Raw genomic sequence first — 17,117 nt, 5'->3', positions numbered from 1 at the left:
TACCATATGAAAATTCTATTTCTGTATTAGAGGATTACAATGTGAAGGTAGGACGACAGGATGTTTTTAAACCGGTTATAGGGAAAGAAAGTCTGCATAAGGAAAGTAATGACAACTAACGAGGTTAGTTTCTTGAACTTTGGAACATCCAAAAACTTAAAATTTTAACAAAAATCTAATAATATTTATGAAAATATGAAACAATATATGAGTTTTTACGACGTCCCTTGATTATGTCCTATAGGTTAAAGGAGACGTAGATGACAAGGATGAAGGAAATGATCGAATAAAGAAAGTGGGAGGAAACGGGAATAACCCGAGAAAGCCCGATGTTTTGTATATTATTATTATTATTATTATTATTATTATTATTATTATTATTATTACTATGATTATTATATGTAATGTGGAATTGAATATTAGGAAACACATTGGGTTAATTTTAAAGAAAAGTTTCATTCGCGGCGAGGTTTTGGCACGGTGAGGTTTTGGCCCGGCGAGATTTTGTCCCGCGAGGTTTTGGGCGGCGAGGTTTTGGCCACGCGAGGTTTTGGGCGGCGAGGTTTTGGCCACGCGAGGTTTTGTCCTGGCGAGATTTTGTCCCGCGAGGTTTTGGGCGGCGAGGTTTTGGCCACGCGAGGTTTTGGCCCGGCGAGATTTTGTCCCGCGAGGTTTTGGCCGGCGAGATTCTGGGCGGCGATGTTTCGGCCGCGAGATTTTGTCCGTATACCCTGTGACAGAAGTACTGGGTACAGGGAACCGGCAGACGGTTTTTGAAATTTCTGAATGCTGAATATCATCGGCCTTTACAGTTCTTGCTTATGAAGAGATCACTGACCTTCATGAATTAAATTTAAACAGTTTTTCGTCCAGATACGTGACGAGAATGAGGCTTATCTCCACCTCTTTGGCCCTGAGATAAGAGGCTTCAAAAAGTAGTGTAAACACCCCTCCAGCCCTACTTCAAAATGTTTCGTATGGAACTATCTAGGAGTAAGCCTATAAGTATGGTGGACTATCTACCAAAAGATGTTCCGGTGACCGGAGACAAGGGCGCCAATTTCTCTGTTAACTTTGGAGAGGAGGCATTCATAAAAATAGGGGGTCCACATGAGCTTTGGGGGGACCTGGCCCCCTCGGCCCCCCAGGATCGGCGCCCTTGACCGGAGAGTATTATTCCGAACCAATAAGACGTTTTCGCGACCTTACAGCTATCCAAAATCGTCCTGATGCACAAACATACCACATTAGCTTACAAGTTACTATTGGTGTCGCAGAAACTACAAAAGAATGTGGTTATGAAATGTAGACTCAACCTTATGCTCCCCAGGTTTAGTAATCTCAGGCTTTTTCCTGTTCTATATAATAATAATAATAATAATAATAATAATAATAATAATAATAATAATAATAATAATAATAATAATAATAATAATAATAATAATAATGTTTAAAAGTACTACGTTTGAGCAATGAATGTTCTAGATCGATCTAATAAGTGATTTGAACACGGAGATTTCGTTGAGAAACAAAAAAGTTTTTACATCTCTATGATTTTTTTTTAATTTATTTATTTCTGGTTAAACTAGAAATTCATAACCTAGAAACTACCTTTGATTACTATTATTACATACAAAATACATGAAATAATCTGAAAGTAATCCACCTCTATCTACCTTTGATTACAATTGTTGGCAAACATGTGATACTTCTCGGTGTAACAGAGTTCATTCCTTTTGTCACAGTTTGTGTTGTGTTGGTTTGACGTTGAAGGCATATATGCTAACCACATAGTCACAAGGAAGTTCCCATTCTCCTGTATAAATACATAAATACTAAACTTTGTTGTAGAACTTATTTCCTTACCTTACCCACACTAAGAATAGTCTTCGTTACGGTTCAAAAGACTTTAAAGTAGTATAAATATCTTCATGGGAACAGAGGCACTTACCACGTTAATAGATGAAAATTAAGTCAATATGAGAAAGCTTCAATACAAGACGGGTGAAGAAAACTTCCTTGGAACAATAGGTTGTGATCAATTCCACAACAAAATTAGAAATACACACAAACGACTACTCAATTGAATAACCAAATAGACGTATAATCGTATAACTTAAATTATGACTTCTTTCATTAAATATACTTACCGATATAAAATTTCTGGTTCTTAGAAACCTGTAGATCTGCGTTGGTTCTGAAAAGATAAATAAATAACGATTAACAATAATACTTTAATGGCTTAATAAATCTTATTTTCCTTAACAACGGAACCTAAAACATCTATAATCTAGCGTCCCATATTTGAAGGAATCTGGATGGAGTAATGTTACAACTATCCTTTTTGTTTTTGATATGTGTGTATGTCAAATGATATATTTCACCTTCGAAGCATGATACAATCTCATGAAGGAAGGGAGACAAATGTGATTTTTAATTGTGTGGTTTTTAAATTTTAATTTCACCTCCGTTTATCTATCCTATTATATGAAACTCTGAAAGCACGTTTCTGTGGTTTGTTTAGTTTAACTCAAAAATTACTGAATCGACTTAAATGAAAACTTTTTTTTTTTTTTAATCCTACGATGGCTATAGCTTAGGTTACCTATCAGCACGTTTACTCGATGGGACTGGCCGATGGCGCAATGTGATGAGACGACAATAGTAATTTATATCTCTTTTAGAGCAAGCCTAATAGCGGTTTAGATTGGACATTATTACTACTATTACTAGATGGACGGGTAAGATTGAGAGATTGGAATGGGTGTGTTATACTGCAAAGTTCTCTTTGCATCCGTCAATGTTTAAAATTCAGTATCAAGTCTGCCATGAACGAAAGAAAAAGACATAGAAAACATGCAAACACAGTAATATAAGCACTAGGACAAAATTAGTAACACAGTGGAGTATTATTTTTTTCCCCGGCGCTACGTGGCAAGAGAAAAAAATGCCAAAGTTAGTATGAAAGCTAAAATAAGTTAAATACTTGCCAGAATTGTCTATTGAACAGAAAACTAAAAAAAAATGCTTAACAATAGAAGGGAACAAACACACAGGAGGAGGCAAGAAATGAGTAAAGTATAAATACTACGACGATTACAACGCGCGTAGGACATGGAGAACGAACCGCGCTGACGTTACTATTTCCAAACACATCAATATACGTACTTTAATAATTTACTTATGAAAGATATAGGATGCAATTTAATAATTCGATTTTTTTTTTAATTCTTAGCTTGTACCCAGGAAATATATACCAAAATAAATTCTTCAGGGCTTCTCTGGTTCCCTTTATCAACGTATCTCTTTCCAAGACACAGTGGTTCTCAACTTTTTCGAATCTAGCGCCCCCTTGGATGAATACGATTGTCCTAAGTGGCCCCCTTCTCAGTTATCTTAGCCCAATTCATGCAAGCACTCGACTGAACGTAAGACTTGTACGTGCAGTCTAAGAACCAGGAAAGGGCTACAATTCTCAAAATAATTTTTGAAGAATGTAGATAGACAGATAAAGAAACGGAGGGAGAGTAAAGGAAATTGTTTCTATAATCTCTCTCATATTAGTCATCTTTCTTCTTAATTTCCTTTACATCTCTTCCATCAAACATCCCTTAAATAGTCCATCAACCCTTAATCACCACTTTTGGTTCCAGCACCCCCAGTCGGGCGTTAGTGAGAACCATTGCACTATATTACCAACTAAAACGCATATCAATCCACACAATCTAAATTCAATGATTAAAAATGCAGAGAAGCAAAGAAAGTATCAAGAAATTTATTTCCAGGATGCGTTGTACAAAAAGTTTTTATTTTCCTTTAAATATTTCAATAATTCTTTTTGATCTGAAAGATCACAGAAAACGTGCATAGAAACTTCGAAATTTTCTCATGTCTCATTTCTTAATAATGTAAAAGATCAAAAATCGGCAACTTTGATTAAAGCAATCTTGAAACAAAAACGTGACACATACTAAACGATAATTCTAGTGTGCGCTAGTAATAAAGAGTAGGAGCCTAGGAACTGAACGTCGTCGATCTCACTTCTTAAATTGAATCACACCTGTTACCATTATTACGAAGACATTATTTACGAAATATAAACTTCTAATAAGCCGTTTCGGAAACTTGTAACACACAAAACTCACTCACATTTATACCACATCGTAAGTTTGTTCTATAAGGTTTCCGCCGCTTATGCATAACACAGCTTGGAAGTCTAAAATATCACAAATTAATTATCAAATTACCACCAAATTTGATCACGATGTAGAGGATTAAAAGACAGGAAACGAGTTCGATGATGGTGGCGATATCAAAACCGAAAGTAGTAAAAATAATTATGTACGGTATTTTATGATCACTATTAAGCAAAAACGGTAATAGATAGCGAGAAATGGTTTTGTGCAGTCGATTAAACTCTCAAAAAAAACAATTCATAGCTCTCTAATAACACCGAAAGTGGTTGAAAGTAACCATTTCCGCTTTTACGTTCATTGCTACAAAGGAAAAACGGTAAGATAGCGAGAATCTGTTTTCTGTAATCAATTACGTGTCCCAAGACTACATTTGACATCTATCTTAATCTGTCTATTCCGGAAGTGGGAGAAATCTACTACTACTTCCGGTTTCAATATAACTTGAGAAAATATCACACTAACAAATGGAACTCCTTTACGTGGTGTACATGTGACACCACCGTGGAAAAATTATGTTTTTTTTTTAAAATCATTTTTGTTGACTTTTTGATTTAAATCGATTTTTTTTATTTAAATCAAATCTTGCTCCTTGTATAATACAAGTCACGAACTGAAGAAAAAGCATTAGAATTAAATGCTAATTATGCCATTTAAATTAAAGTATTGGTGTTGAATTTTGAATTATCCCCAATCGTTAACCTATATCAATCCCAAACAATGTTTCTTAACCCTTTTAAATTATGGCTCTTTTTAAAGGTAAATTATAGACTTTCAGTCAAGCAGCTACAGCATCATCCCTATTTATGCTAGGATCATAGTACATACATCACACTCTTTAGAATAGAACAGATTTTGAAACGCCAACATTCACATTTCCCTATCATGTCCCTGAAGCGGGAAATTTTGAGAGAAATCGGCATTTTTTAAAACTTTTTTATTCTGAAATATACAGGCTTCATAATAATAATAAAAACTCTTAGTATGTAGAGGCCATGCAAACGTGTAAATTCGTTGAAAACTCGAATTTGACTTGTTTTTTTTTTTTTTTACACGATTACTACACTTTCTACTCTCCTACTGTCACTCGAAAATTTAAAAAAAAAAAAAAAAACTTTAAACTTTTTTCCTTTTCTACGAGGGTCATTCCAAAAGTCATGGCAACTATTTTTTTTCTCGAAAATAGCAACGAATTAAAAAATTCTGAAATATGCAAATGAAAGCTTAGTTCATATATAAACATTACATGAGGGAGATAGATGAACACACACCACCATAAAACTATAACACGAGAAAAAAGACGAAAAAATATTTTGTCGTTTCAAATGTGTTTTACTATCAATTGCAACAGTACACAATAGTACAGGGCAGGAAAATGTACCTGTGATATCATAAGAGTCCCTGTCATCTTGTAGATTCTTGGGTAGATTCCTAATACCATGGAATGCACCTAGTTTGTAATGTACTGTTGCAACTGATAGTAAAAAACTTTTGAAACGAAATTTTTTCGTCTTTTTTTTTTTTTTTTTTTCTCGTGCTATGTCTTTATGGTAATGTGTGTGTTCCATCAATCTTGCTACAGGTAATGTTTATACTTACCTTCCATTTGCATATTTCAGAATTTTTTAATTCGTTACTATTTTCGAGAAAAAAATAGTTGCCATGACTTTTGCAATGACCCGCGTAAAATGATCCTTCTGCCATAAAACTTACTCTGAAAATGTAATGAAAAAATAAGTGAGTTGTATTTTACATTGTGAAACTATGGTAAACTTCCAAACTATGCAAATTCAAAACTGAACCTGGAAGTAGATCTGCAACTTCTGGTTACAGTAGAGCTGTAAGGCCTGACATGGAATCTGTACTTCCCAACATTGAATTAGGTATCAAAAACTGTTTCTCACTATCTCTTACAGGAACCAATATTGAAAATAGAAGTTGTGTATCCGACTTTACTACTTCCGGTTTCAGCAGATGAATTAGAATTATGATGAAACTATTCTTGGGAAGCTGATAAATATCAAAATGCTATTTCTTGCTCTCTTACCACTTTTTGTCTACGAGACAGAAATTGCAACCACAAGTGGTTACTTCCCGTTGCAACTGGAAAATAAAAATGAAATGAAATCTAAGTTTTACGTCCCACGATTATGCCGATTAGGGTAAAGGAGACGGTGATAAGAAATGAATGAAATAGTAGAATGAACAAAGTGGGAAGAAACGGCAGAAACCTAGAAAGGCTACGCACACGGTGTTTCTCCACTACGAAGTTCACTTGACGCGAGCTGGGATCGAACCTACCCATATGGTATCGAATCCACATTCTAAAACTGCATTTTGCTAAGTATTACTGTTTTTTTCGCTAAGGCGATCAGTGTTGAAGATAAAAAGCGTCGACTTCCACCACTACCGGTTTGAATAGAGGAATAAGGGTAGAGATCAGGGTTGGCAAAAACCATGGTTTTTATTGAAAAAACAAAACCAGGTTTTTTTGGTTTAAACTTTTTTGTTTGTTTGTTTGTTTGTTTGTTTAAACCAGGTTTTTTGGTTTAAATTATTTGCTCTACGTATTTATATATCACATATGGACAGAAATAAGTTTGTTTCGCCTTGCTGTTAGTATGCAACAACCGGGTTATGCTGGAAGGGGTCACATAAGCTTAAAGCGGAATCCAAACCGCTTCTCGGCTTACATCCAAGAGAAATTGTCCTCCATTTGAACTAGAAACCGGGACTAATTGGCCACAAATGCGATACGTCTGCCGACTCACTCACGAAGGACTCCTGATTAAAATACGTTTACTGATCTTTACATATTTGTTAATATAATCGTCAAGAGTCATTAGGACAGAAGGACAAAAAGATAAACAATTGCACAAGTGGAACCATTACATAGAATTACATATGGACAATTTCAAAGTACTACAAAGTACAGAAGAACTAATTTAGTCCAAGTCAGTTCACTACGACTTTTATTAATCCAAGTTAAAGAAATATAACGACTTACTTTGCATATCAGTAAGAAAAGTGAATAAAGATACGAATTATTTGAGTCCACTTTGCCTCTGGCCCATTTATACATAAATAGTTACCAAAGATTCTTGTTATTTCAATAATTGCCTCCAGTGGGTTTTGTATGACCCCCTCCTCAAACAAGTACGGCATTTCGATGTATTTTATCAATAGTAAACATTATTAAAACGAAACAATGTTTAGAATTTTCCTTTGGTTGCATAACAATAACAAACTATTAAAAAAATCACAAAAAACATCCATAAAGTTACATAAAAAAGTTGCTTTTGTAATATAATCTCTTTGAGTAAAGAATGGGAAATTTAGGTCTGAATATAGTACGAATAATATATGAGAGTGAAACGTGATAACCCACAAATATGTGTTCATCAAGATTTTATGAAAAGTTACACTTTTACAAACATTTTTCGTTTTTTGGTTTAAACTTTTTTTTTTTTTTTTTGAAAAAACCAGCTGGTTTAAATCAAGAACCCTGGTAGAGACGAAACTTATTCTTGGGACATTGAATCTGTATCAAAAAGCCATTTGTCGTTATCTTTTACCGTTTGTTGCCCTATGAAGATCAACATAGAAATCGGAAGTTGTACAGTCCGCAGCAAAAAACTTGCAACATGAGCATGTAAGTTTATTGTGAAACCACAAGTCTTTTGCTTCAAAATAAGTGTGCAGGGGAGGACGTCGAGGTTTCTCCTGGCGTGATTCGTGCCACTTAGATGTTATGTTGATTCCCTGTTAGGTGTAGTTTTACAATAAACTTACATGCACATGTTGCAGGTTTTTTGCTGTGGACTGTACCAGATATTTACTACTACCGATTTTTGATGAGCTATAGATGGAGCAAAATTCACAATTAGAACGCTGAATTGATTGCAGATTCCAAAAAACTGCCTCACGTTGGCTATTTTTACTCTATGACGATCAAAGTTAAAAGTAGAAATGACCAATTTCTACCACTGGCGGTTTCAATAGAGGGTTGAGAAAGACTAAACCTATTTTGGGGACGGTGGAAAACAAAGCGCTTCTCGCTATCTCCTATCGTTTGGAAGTCGAATAAATAAACGTACCATATATTCACTTTTCCTAAATTTTAGGAACGTAATTTTGTCAAAATAATACTAGGTTATGCTACTGTGCTATACAGTATTACTATAAAACTAATAACTGTTCAATGTTTCGCTCTTTTGTTGCTATCTGTAATTTTTCTATTCACCTTTCTGAAGATTTATATTTAAAAAATAGCCGATCCGCCTCGAAAAACTGCTTTGTGACATTTTCGTCGAAAATTAGTTATACTACAGCATGAGCAGATGTCGTGTTGCATCTCTCATATTCATCTCCCTCGTGGGTAAGCCGTTAGCGTATCCGCCTTTAGCGTGCGAGACCCGGGTTCGATTCCCGGCGGGAGCTCATGTGGTTAGGATTCCACGTTAAGCTGTAGGTTCACGTCTCATATAGCCTCATTGTTGAAAGAGACGCTAAACTGAAATCACCACCTCATTGCTCATATCATTTTTCTTCTAATAAGGAAACAAGAATAAAATCATTCACGCAAATGACGAGAAAGCGCGTTGTTTGCTTATCCTGGAACTTGTCAATTCTGCACATAACGGGTTTTAGGCAATGACGAAATGCAAAATTCTGTCCCATTAGGAGTCAAACCATGGATCATGCAAAAGAAAAGAAAAATGCATTTAAACAAAATAAAAATGTTTGAAATAACCACTCTCTATACCGGTAGGGTTCACAAAAAAAAAAAAAAAAATGTAGTACGGTAATTCTCCCCCAAAAGTCCTAACGAAGGTTCAAGCTAATATCAATTGGAACAGTAGTCATTTTCATGTCAGACACTCTTCTTTTTGAAGATTATTATCTAGTTCTCTTCTGCTAGCTTATTTGTTATAAAACCTTCGGTATAGATCGTAGCTCGCCACTCCTGTTCGCGTACTTACTGACACCGCTTAAAAGGCTGTCTATAATTCGAGGTTATTACACCGGATATCGCTATCGTGAGTTCCTTCGGTGTGTTTGACCTTCAAATTGCATGCAAGTCCTCATCGACCAGGCATCACTTAGTGTGAGAGAAATCTTAGTTATTGTTCTCTTTCCGCAAAGCAATTTCTGTTGGAAGTAGAAATATGCATTACTAAGTTAAAATTACAGCTCTCGATTATTTGAGTAAATAATAATAATAATAATAATAATAATAATAATAATAATAATAATAATAATAATAATAATAATAATAATAATAATAATCATCATCATTGTCAATCCACTGCTGGATGAAGGTCTCAAACTTTTCTCCACAACTATCAATCTTACGCAATTCTTTCTATTCCAGCTCACTTTCAGTGCTTCTTGATCTCCCGACTTTGTACGGGGACATTTCCTAGATAATTCCTTGTCGCTTGGTATTCAGTCAAGAATTGCTTTAGTCCATTACTTGTAAAATGTCCAGCTCACTGCTACTTCAGTGCTCTTATTTTCACAATATCCATCACTCCTGTCATCTTTCTGATCCATGTGATTCTCTTCCTATCTTTGCGAAAACCACAACTCAAATTTTCTCGACATTTTCGCTATATATTTCGTTTCTGCCTATGCACAATGTCTACATTTCTTATTCCTATTTTTCTTCTAGCTAGTTAATAACGCTGTAGGTAACATATAGATCTCTCCGTTGGTCTTGGGGCTAGTGCATGGACTGGATGCACGGGGTGGTTTCACTTCCTGTAGGAGAGTATTAAATGCATTACGGTGGTTCGTTCTAAGTCCCATATAGCTTTGGTGCTGAAAAGGAACGCCGAACTCCAACAATATTGTAGTGTCATACATGAATTTATAATAAACCAGGTTAACATGCGCTCTCTACACAGAGCATCATTCACATATGAACACGAATCTTCTTGTCATTCCTCACAACGTCTGTACATGTGCCTTTACAGACACAAGTGAAAGACGTCTTGATAAAAATCGGCAAGGGGTACCATAAAGGGGAGATATTTGCGATTATTTTTTCAATATCTTGCACCGTTTGCAAGATTTGGGCCTACTTCCAGTTGGAATTTCTAATTAATGTATGGTCAATATTTTCTTTTTCTTGTATGCAGTATGTAATTTTAAAAAATGCATTACACACACACTTAATTACATCAGTGACATATGGTGTTCATTGGGCAAAACACTCCAACGATAAAGATTCATCTTACACTGGAGAAATGGTTATCCTTCGTTTTTCATCATCATTTGGCCACTAAATAAACGCCTGAGAGATATACTACTCCCTACACAATTATGTGATATAATATTGGAATGTATAACTCGTAGAATATGATGCTTTACTTTTTAAAAAATTTCAACAGTTCCAGTGCATCCCTAAAAATGTAATAAAGAAATAACGGCCATGTTATTTAAATATTCAATTAGAACCGAACAATCTACACAAAATTTTGCGATCGATCAGTGAAAACGGCACCTTTCTAGAGCCTTTAGTTCCCGAGAACTCTCTGTCGAAAGGATTGGCCACAAACATATAAATTTTTGTTGACCACAAACATATAAACATAGCATTTTAATATATAGATACTTCGAAGAAAAGAGCTTAGCCTTGATTCATGTCATCAGTGATGTTTCAAAACCTCTTAAAATACACATGTTCTCAGACTTCATTCACGGTAGCGGTGGTCTCTTAGCTAACTGGACAGGAATATAACCTGCTTGGAAAAATTAAATATATTTTAAATTTGAATTAGGTCTATTGAACGAAATAGTTCGTAATTTTACAGTACTTTATACCCATATGATCATTCCTGGCAAAACTGCTTGGACTATCATCTTTGGTGCGGAACATATGGTTTCGATCTAGATGCTTCAAGTAGTTATAATTCTACGGCATTAAATAATAAACTAATCGCTGAGCAAAGCAAACCCAAGTTTGCTATAAAACTAATATCTTGTGACCATTTCGGCAACTAAACACTTGGCTTCATCAGACACTAACTTTTTTCAAGGTACATTTAACGGATCAGAGGATACCAAGAGTCTATGAATGAGATTTGTTTTGCTATCCACACGTGAGACTTTTCGTTTGAAGTTTTCTTGTGCTTCTTCCGAAAGTTGGCCAATTGGAAGAATAAAAGAGGCAATAATTTTCCCATGTCCCAAAATCTTATGCACGCTACTTGGCATATGATACCATGCATAATCTCGTAAGTAAAAGTGTCTAGTTGCTGTTGCATACTGTTCAAAAGCATCTGCGTTAATGGGAAAACCGTAATTGATGCATTCTAAAATTACATGAAAATGTTCAATGAGTTCAACATTAACACCTGTAATGTCAGCAGACAATTCAGCATTTCTGAAAAACCTTCGCGCTGTATTACCACCATTGGTGTTTCCTCCCTGTTGTGTAGGCATATCAACCAAAAGGCCCATCTCATTTCGAAATCTTTCTTGAATACATTTTTTTCTACTGGCTAATGCATTTTTCATTTCGGGACCTATTACTTGCCACATTTTTACATCTAATCTATATGCAATGATTCCATAAACCTCATAACATAATGTATTGTTGAGTTGAAAGATTTGCATCAACAATGAGTGCCAGAGCTTGATTTGAAAATACACTCTTCTTTTTATTTTCTTCATTAGACACTGAACTACGCATCTTTTTATACTGGTCCCTCGACGAGGTGAGGCTTCTGATAGTTCTTTCACTATGGTTGCAAAATCCTTTTTGCCCTCTTCGCGAAGCTTCATTTCCGCAGCAGTGGATATCTGTTCCAGCTATTTGATGCGACGAAGTCTATGAGCTTCCTATTCTTGGTTTTCTCGCAAAATTCACTGAATGTCTTGGATGGCCTTCCAGACGTAGTAGATGGTTTGTCAGTGGATGTAGAAGGTAGCAGCTTTAGAACAGTGTCTGGTAAACTTGTTCCCACATAACCAGTAGGGGGAGGGGGTCAAAAAATATATGAATTTTAGTTTCTGAGTATCCACACTATGCACAGAGTTTAACATGTCTTCCTCATGATATGTATAAAATCTCAGGGTTTTGCGACCCTCCCTACCCCTCGCACCCCTCCTGCAGCCATTCACTATATTGCATGGCAGCAATGAGTAAATCAGTAAAAAGAACTTTTTAGTCATTTTCTGAAATAACAGGTATTAAATAGGCAATTTATACAGCTGTAAGAATTCAGGCATGTACCAAGAATTTTTTTTTGTACGAGTGTAATGTATATAGAAGATATAAAAATATCGCATAAAATTAATAGATTTTCAAACATTTTGGAATTTCGGGGATATTGACAAAAACTCACCACTGCGTACATCACAAGGAGTGATATATTATACAAAAATATACAATTATACTATTATACAATAAATAATACAGAAAGTAAATTGAAGCATTAAGTAGAGTAGAGGTATGGTATTCTTTTGGAAATTTGAAAAAATAATCGATAGTAATAAATAATAGTGATGTTTTGAGATTAAAGCATTTCCTACTTTGTGTTGTATACTGCGTGTTATATAATACAGCAATGTTTTTATCCAGCCATCCAGAAGAACAATTTAACTTTCAGCAAATGAAAACTTTCTCTGGTGGACTGTTACGTACTCGATCACTGATCAGTGTGGAGAGGGCAACCAGAAGCAAAACACAGAATTCAGCGTTTGGACAACCTGCACTACAGTTTCCTCCATCCATGATACCATCAAAAGCAGACGTGTTCAGACATTATTTGTATGTAAGAAAACGTGAAGAACAATTTTCTGGTGCTAGCAGAACAGTAAAGGAGTGTTACCGAATAGTTGTTAGAGAAGTGTAAAATATTGGGGAAAAGTTTTCATTTCTACATATTGGGTTTGAATGAATAGTGTTAAAAGTGCAACGGGTAGTAGAATCTGCTATTAAACTAAACAAGGTTCCTCGTAAACGGAGAAATGTAAATTTTCAGTGTAAACTAAGATCATACGACGACATGTTCGACATCTGTACTTGTTCGTGTTAGGACAAAGGTATTAGTAGAATGAATTGTAGATGTGAGATCAGAATTCCTGTTCTAGAGTGGGATTCATTCGTCGGACAGAAAAGAAGAATAAATCAGCTAAGTTCTGTTGATAAACGTGCAACTGCCGCACGAAGAAGAACAGCAGATAGGAAAGATGCACTTGAGAGAAGACAGAGATGTTTAATTGCAGCCTCAAGTACTGATAGTGATACGATATGTGGCGATATTATTAGTGATAGTGTTGAGCCTGAAATGCGCAATGACAGTGACTATGTTCCTAATAATGAACTCATGGAAAATCAGCAGAACCGATTCACTTACGAAAATTTGGCAATTACAGCAGACAGATTTCGAGTCAGTTCCAGGGCTCCGGCTGCTATTGTAAATGCTGCTTTGAAAGACATGGGAATCCTAGATCAGTCTAATATGTTAGATAAGAAGAAAGTGGAAAGGGAAAGAAAACGAATTGGAGAACATACTTTACAAATCAAATTAAAAAATGCTCAACTTGAATGTATTGGATTTGACGGGAGAAAGAATGAAACGAAAACTGCAATTGGGATGGAGCATGAGGAGCATTATGTTATAGTAAAGGAACCTGGAGATGTTTACATGGACTACGTAACTCCAGACAACGGGACTGCTCACTGCATTTCTGGAGAAATCATCACTTTCCTAGGAGATACTGAGAGCAAAGAAACAAAGCGATATTATGTGACGGTACTCCGGTAAATACAGGGCGACGTGAAGGTGGAGTTATCAAGTTGATTGAACTACATCTCAACAAACCACTTCAATGGATCATATGCCTTTTACACACAAATGAGCTTCCCTCTAAGCATGTTTTTGAAGTAATAGATGTTAAAAGCTCAGGGCCGCACACTTTTAAAGGGAATATCGGGCAACAAATTAGCAAGGATTTGACTCAGTTGAAAATAGTCAAATTTGACGTAATAGAAAGCAGTGTTGAAGAAATTCCAGCAGAGGCTGTTGTCACTTTGAGCTCAGATCAAAAATACCTTTATGAAATGTGTTACAGTATTCATTGCGGCAATGTTTCACACCAGTTAGCTAAGAGATCGCCAGGGAAAATGCATCATGCAAGATGGCATACAAAGTCCAATAGAATAGTTCGACTATATGTTTCTCTAAATGAACCATCACAAAAGGTAAAATACCTAGTGACATTAATTATGAGAGAGTATGCGCCTGGTTGGTTTCGGATTAAATCGCATCCAAATGTATGGGAAGGAGCAAGAAACTTCTGGTATATTAGCAAATTATTAAGAGATGCTGATGATATAAACGAACACAAGGAAGTTATGAAAAAGGTACTAAAAATAATAGTTATTTTGCTCATCCGGAAAATATTCTGCTTTCAATGTCGACTGACCCAAAGAAGTGTTGTAGAGAAAAGGCAATTCAGCAAATCACTGAAGCAAGACAAGTAACCTCTGGCGAACTAAGAGACTACCAGTTGCCAAAATCTCTTAATTTAGAAGCAGACGATTACTTAGATATGATTAATTGGGAATGTGAACCGATTACACCTCCTCCAATTCTGGAAAATGTAACCAGTGAGGATCTTCTTCAAGCTCTTGATGGACCACTTCCAAATGAACCTATACCGTGCCATAGTCTAGGCGTGGAACGTGCTGTGAGTTTGGTGACCCAAGCTGCTCAATTGAGAATAGGTTATGTTAATAGACACAAATACATCTTAAATGTTCAAGAATCAAGAAAAACACTTCCTACATTTGACTGGAAAGGCTAGTGGTGTTAATGCATAAAGTGTTTCTGTACGTATGTTTGCTGTGTTTGGTTTGTTCTGTTGCCAAGGTGCCTCGTAAACACCGAAACGAAAAAATATAGAAATGTTTAGTTTAACATCACATTCCACTACCCTGAGCTGTATAGCTTTATTCTATATTTTCTTACAATTAAGACTGTGGTCGTCCATTATAACCCTCACAATCTAACTCGTAATTATGTGCTATTAAATATGAAAGAATTCTATTTTATATAATTGCATTATAAGCAATAAAATTTAACACAATACAACCGGGTTTAAATCTATATGTCAATTAAGCTACATTTTTGGAGAATTGTCAATTTGGTAACACTGTAATTTCTACGGATGGCAACTCTGACAATGTTTCTGTCATCTTTTCCGGAGTAGAACAACATTATCTATGATTGTGGTAATTAGTTATATTTCATTATCTGTTTGCATTTACGAAAGACGGGCAAACGAGGAATGATCACTTTTGTAAGACATTCGGTATCCTTGACTCCTAGGGGGATATGCTGTGCGAGGGGTAGGGGGGTCGCATAACTGTTCTTTTGCGTTCTTTTATTCAGGGTAGCATAATGAAGTCCACGCAATATGTGGAATACAAATGTAGAATTTCGATCCCCCCCTAATAACCAGTCTGCATTCGATGTTAGGAATCGTTTACAATGACGATGAGATTTATCCCACCTGTATTCAACTTTCTGACTTAGGCTTCTTACAAATACCTTTAAATTCTTTTCAATATCAGAAAGATGTTAAACGCTGACTATTTTCGAAACAAGTTCAAACACGTTTTCAAAACTCCAAGTTTTTCGGTGACGCGACCAAACATCCAATATTGCTTGCCGGGAGATTGAGGACGCCATCCTAAAATAATATATACTTACTAGAAGCACAAATATGCGCAGAATCTTTCTTCATATTATTTTAATAAACATCCTAGTACATGGACTAAAATCAGTCAGACGTCTGTATACGACTGTATAAGAGACTTCGAAACTACACTACATTAATGATAATGTTAAATAAGACAAGATGACATTGTTACAGGTCAGGAGTTATTGCTGAGGGTTCACAGACGCAAGACACTGCTAGACGCTGTACATATGAAACTTAGTTCAATAATACACGGCAATGACACTCCAAACACACTGCAATATTTGGAGACGGTGCGGCACGTAAAACCGGCCCGTCGTAATATTCTGGTATATTGTGTTTTTGGCAACACTTAAATAATCTACCTTCCTACCAACAGATGGCGTGTCGAGGTCGGTTGACTTACGTGACCTGCAGCAGTCACGTGCAGCCGCAGCCAGTGAAACTAGTCGAAACCAGTTGAGAAAAAGGCCTCGTTGTGTTAAGCCGGGTGAGTGTCAGTGTGTGATAATGCCGTATTCGATACCCGAGCGTGTTGCCATTGTTGAAGGGTTCATTCTCACTGGATCTTTTGTGAAAACAAAGAATTTGTTTCGGGAGAAATTTCCAGGACGTTCTGTGCCAGCAAAAAGCACCATTCAGGAATTGATTGAAAAATGGCGGCGTACAGGATCGGTTCAAAATGCTCCCAGGAACAGACGACCATCTGTCTGCACACCTGAATTAAAGATGCAGGTGGGAGATAATGACAAGAAGTCCTCGAAAGTCAACCAGGAGATTGAGTCAACAGGTTCATGCGAGTGAGAGAAGTTGCAGACGTGTTTTAAGGGGACTGAAGTTAAAACTGTACGGGCCGGTTTTACGTGCCGCACCCTGTACCTTTCGTTTCTGACTGTCATTTTCAACGCTACACACCACGAATTACTTTGGTGGAATTTGGGGCCTTTATGCGACTTCCCTGTCGCAGATCATGACAATTCTTATTGATATTCTTCTTCGTAGGACCCTTACCTTACAATCTACTAAATATCACATTTTTTCACAGACTTCTCAATTTTTCCAATTAAATCCCCCTGGAATGATCAAACAACACACTGTGCTCAGGTGGTAAAAGTGAGGGTGAATGCCCGGGGATGTCGTACCCCCACCTCTAAAAAATATGTATGGCATCCCCCCACTTCCTAAAAAATACAATGGGCAAAGATA

The 17,117-nt window shown here is 36.2% G+C and overlaps 1 protein-coding gene across 1 annotated transcript in view; it reads right to left on the bottom strand.

Moving 5' to 3' along the window:
- The window catches only part of Su(z)12 (Polycomb protein Su(z)12), a 92,344-nt gene that overhangs the window by 54,076 nt on the left and 21,151 nt on the right, over positions 1 to 17,117 (bottom strand). The window contains exon 2 of the mRNA XM_081751309.1: positions 2,151 to 2,197. Within this exon, the coding sequence (XP_081607435.1) occupies positions 2,151 to 2,197 (47 nt within the window). The remainder of the gene's footprint in view (positions 1 to 2,150; positions 2,198 to 17,117) is intronic.

Source organism: Thermobia domestica, chromosome 3 (genome assembly GCF_964235325.1).
Source record: "Thermobia domestica chromosome 3, izTheDome1.hap1.1, whole genome shotgun sequence".
Lineage (NCBI taxonomy): Eukaryota > Metazoa > Arthropoda > Insecta > Zygentoma > Lepismatidae > Thermobia > Thermobia domestica.
The sequence above is the reverse complement of the archived record's forward strand: the minus strand, read 5'-3'. Positions and strand labels throughout refer to the sequence as shown.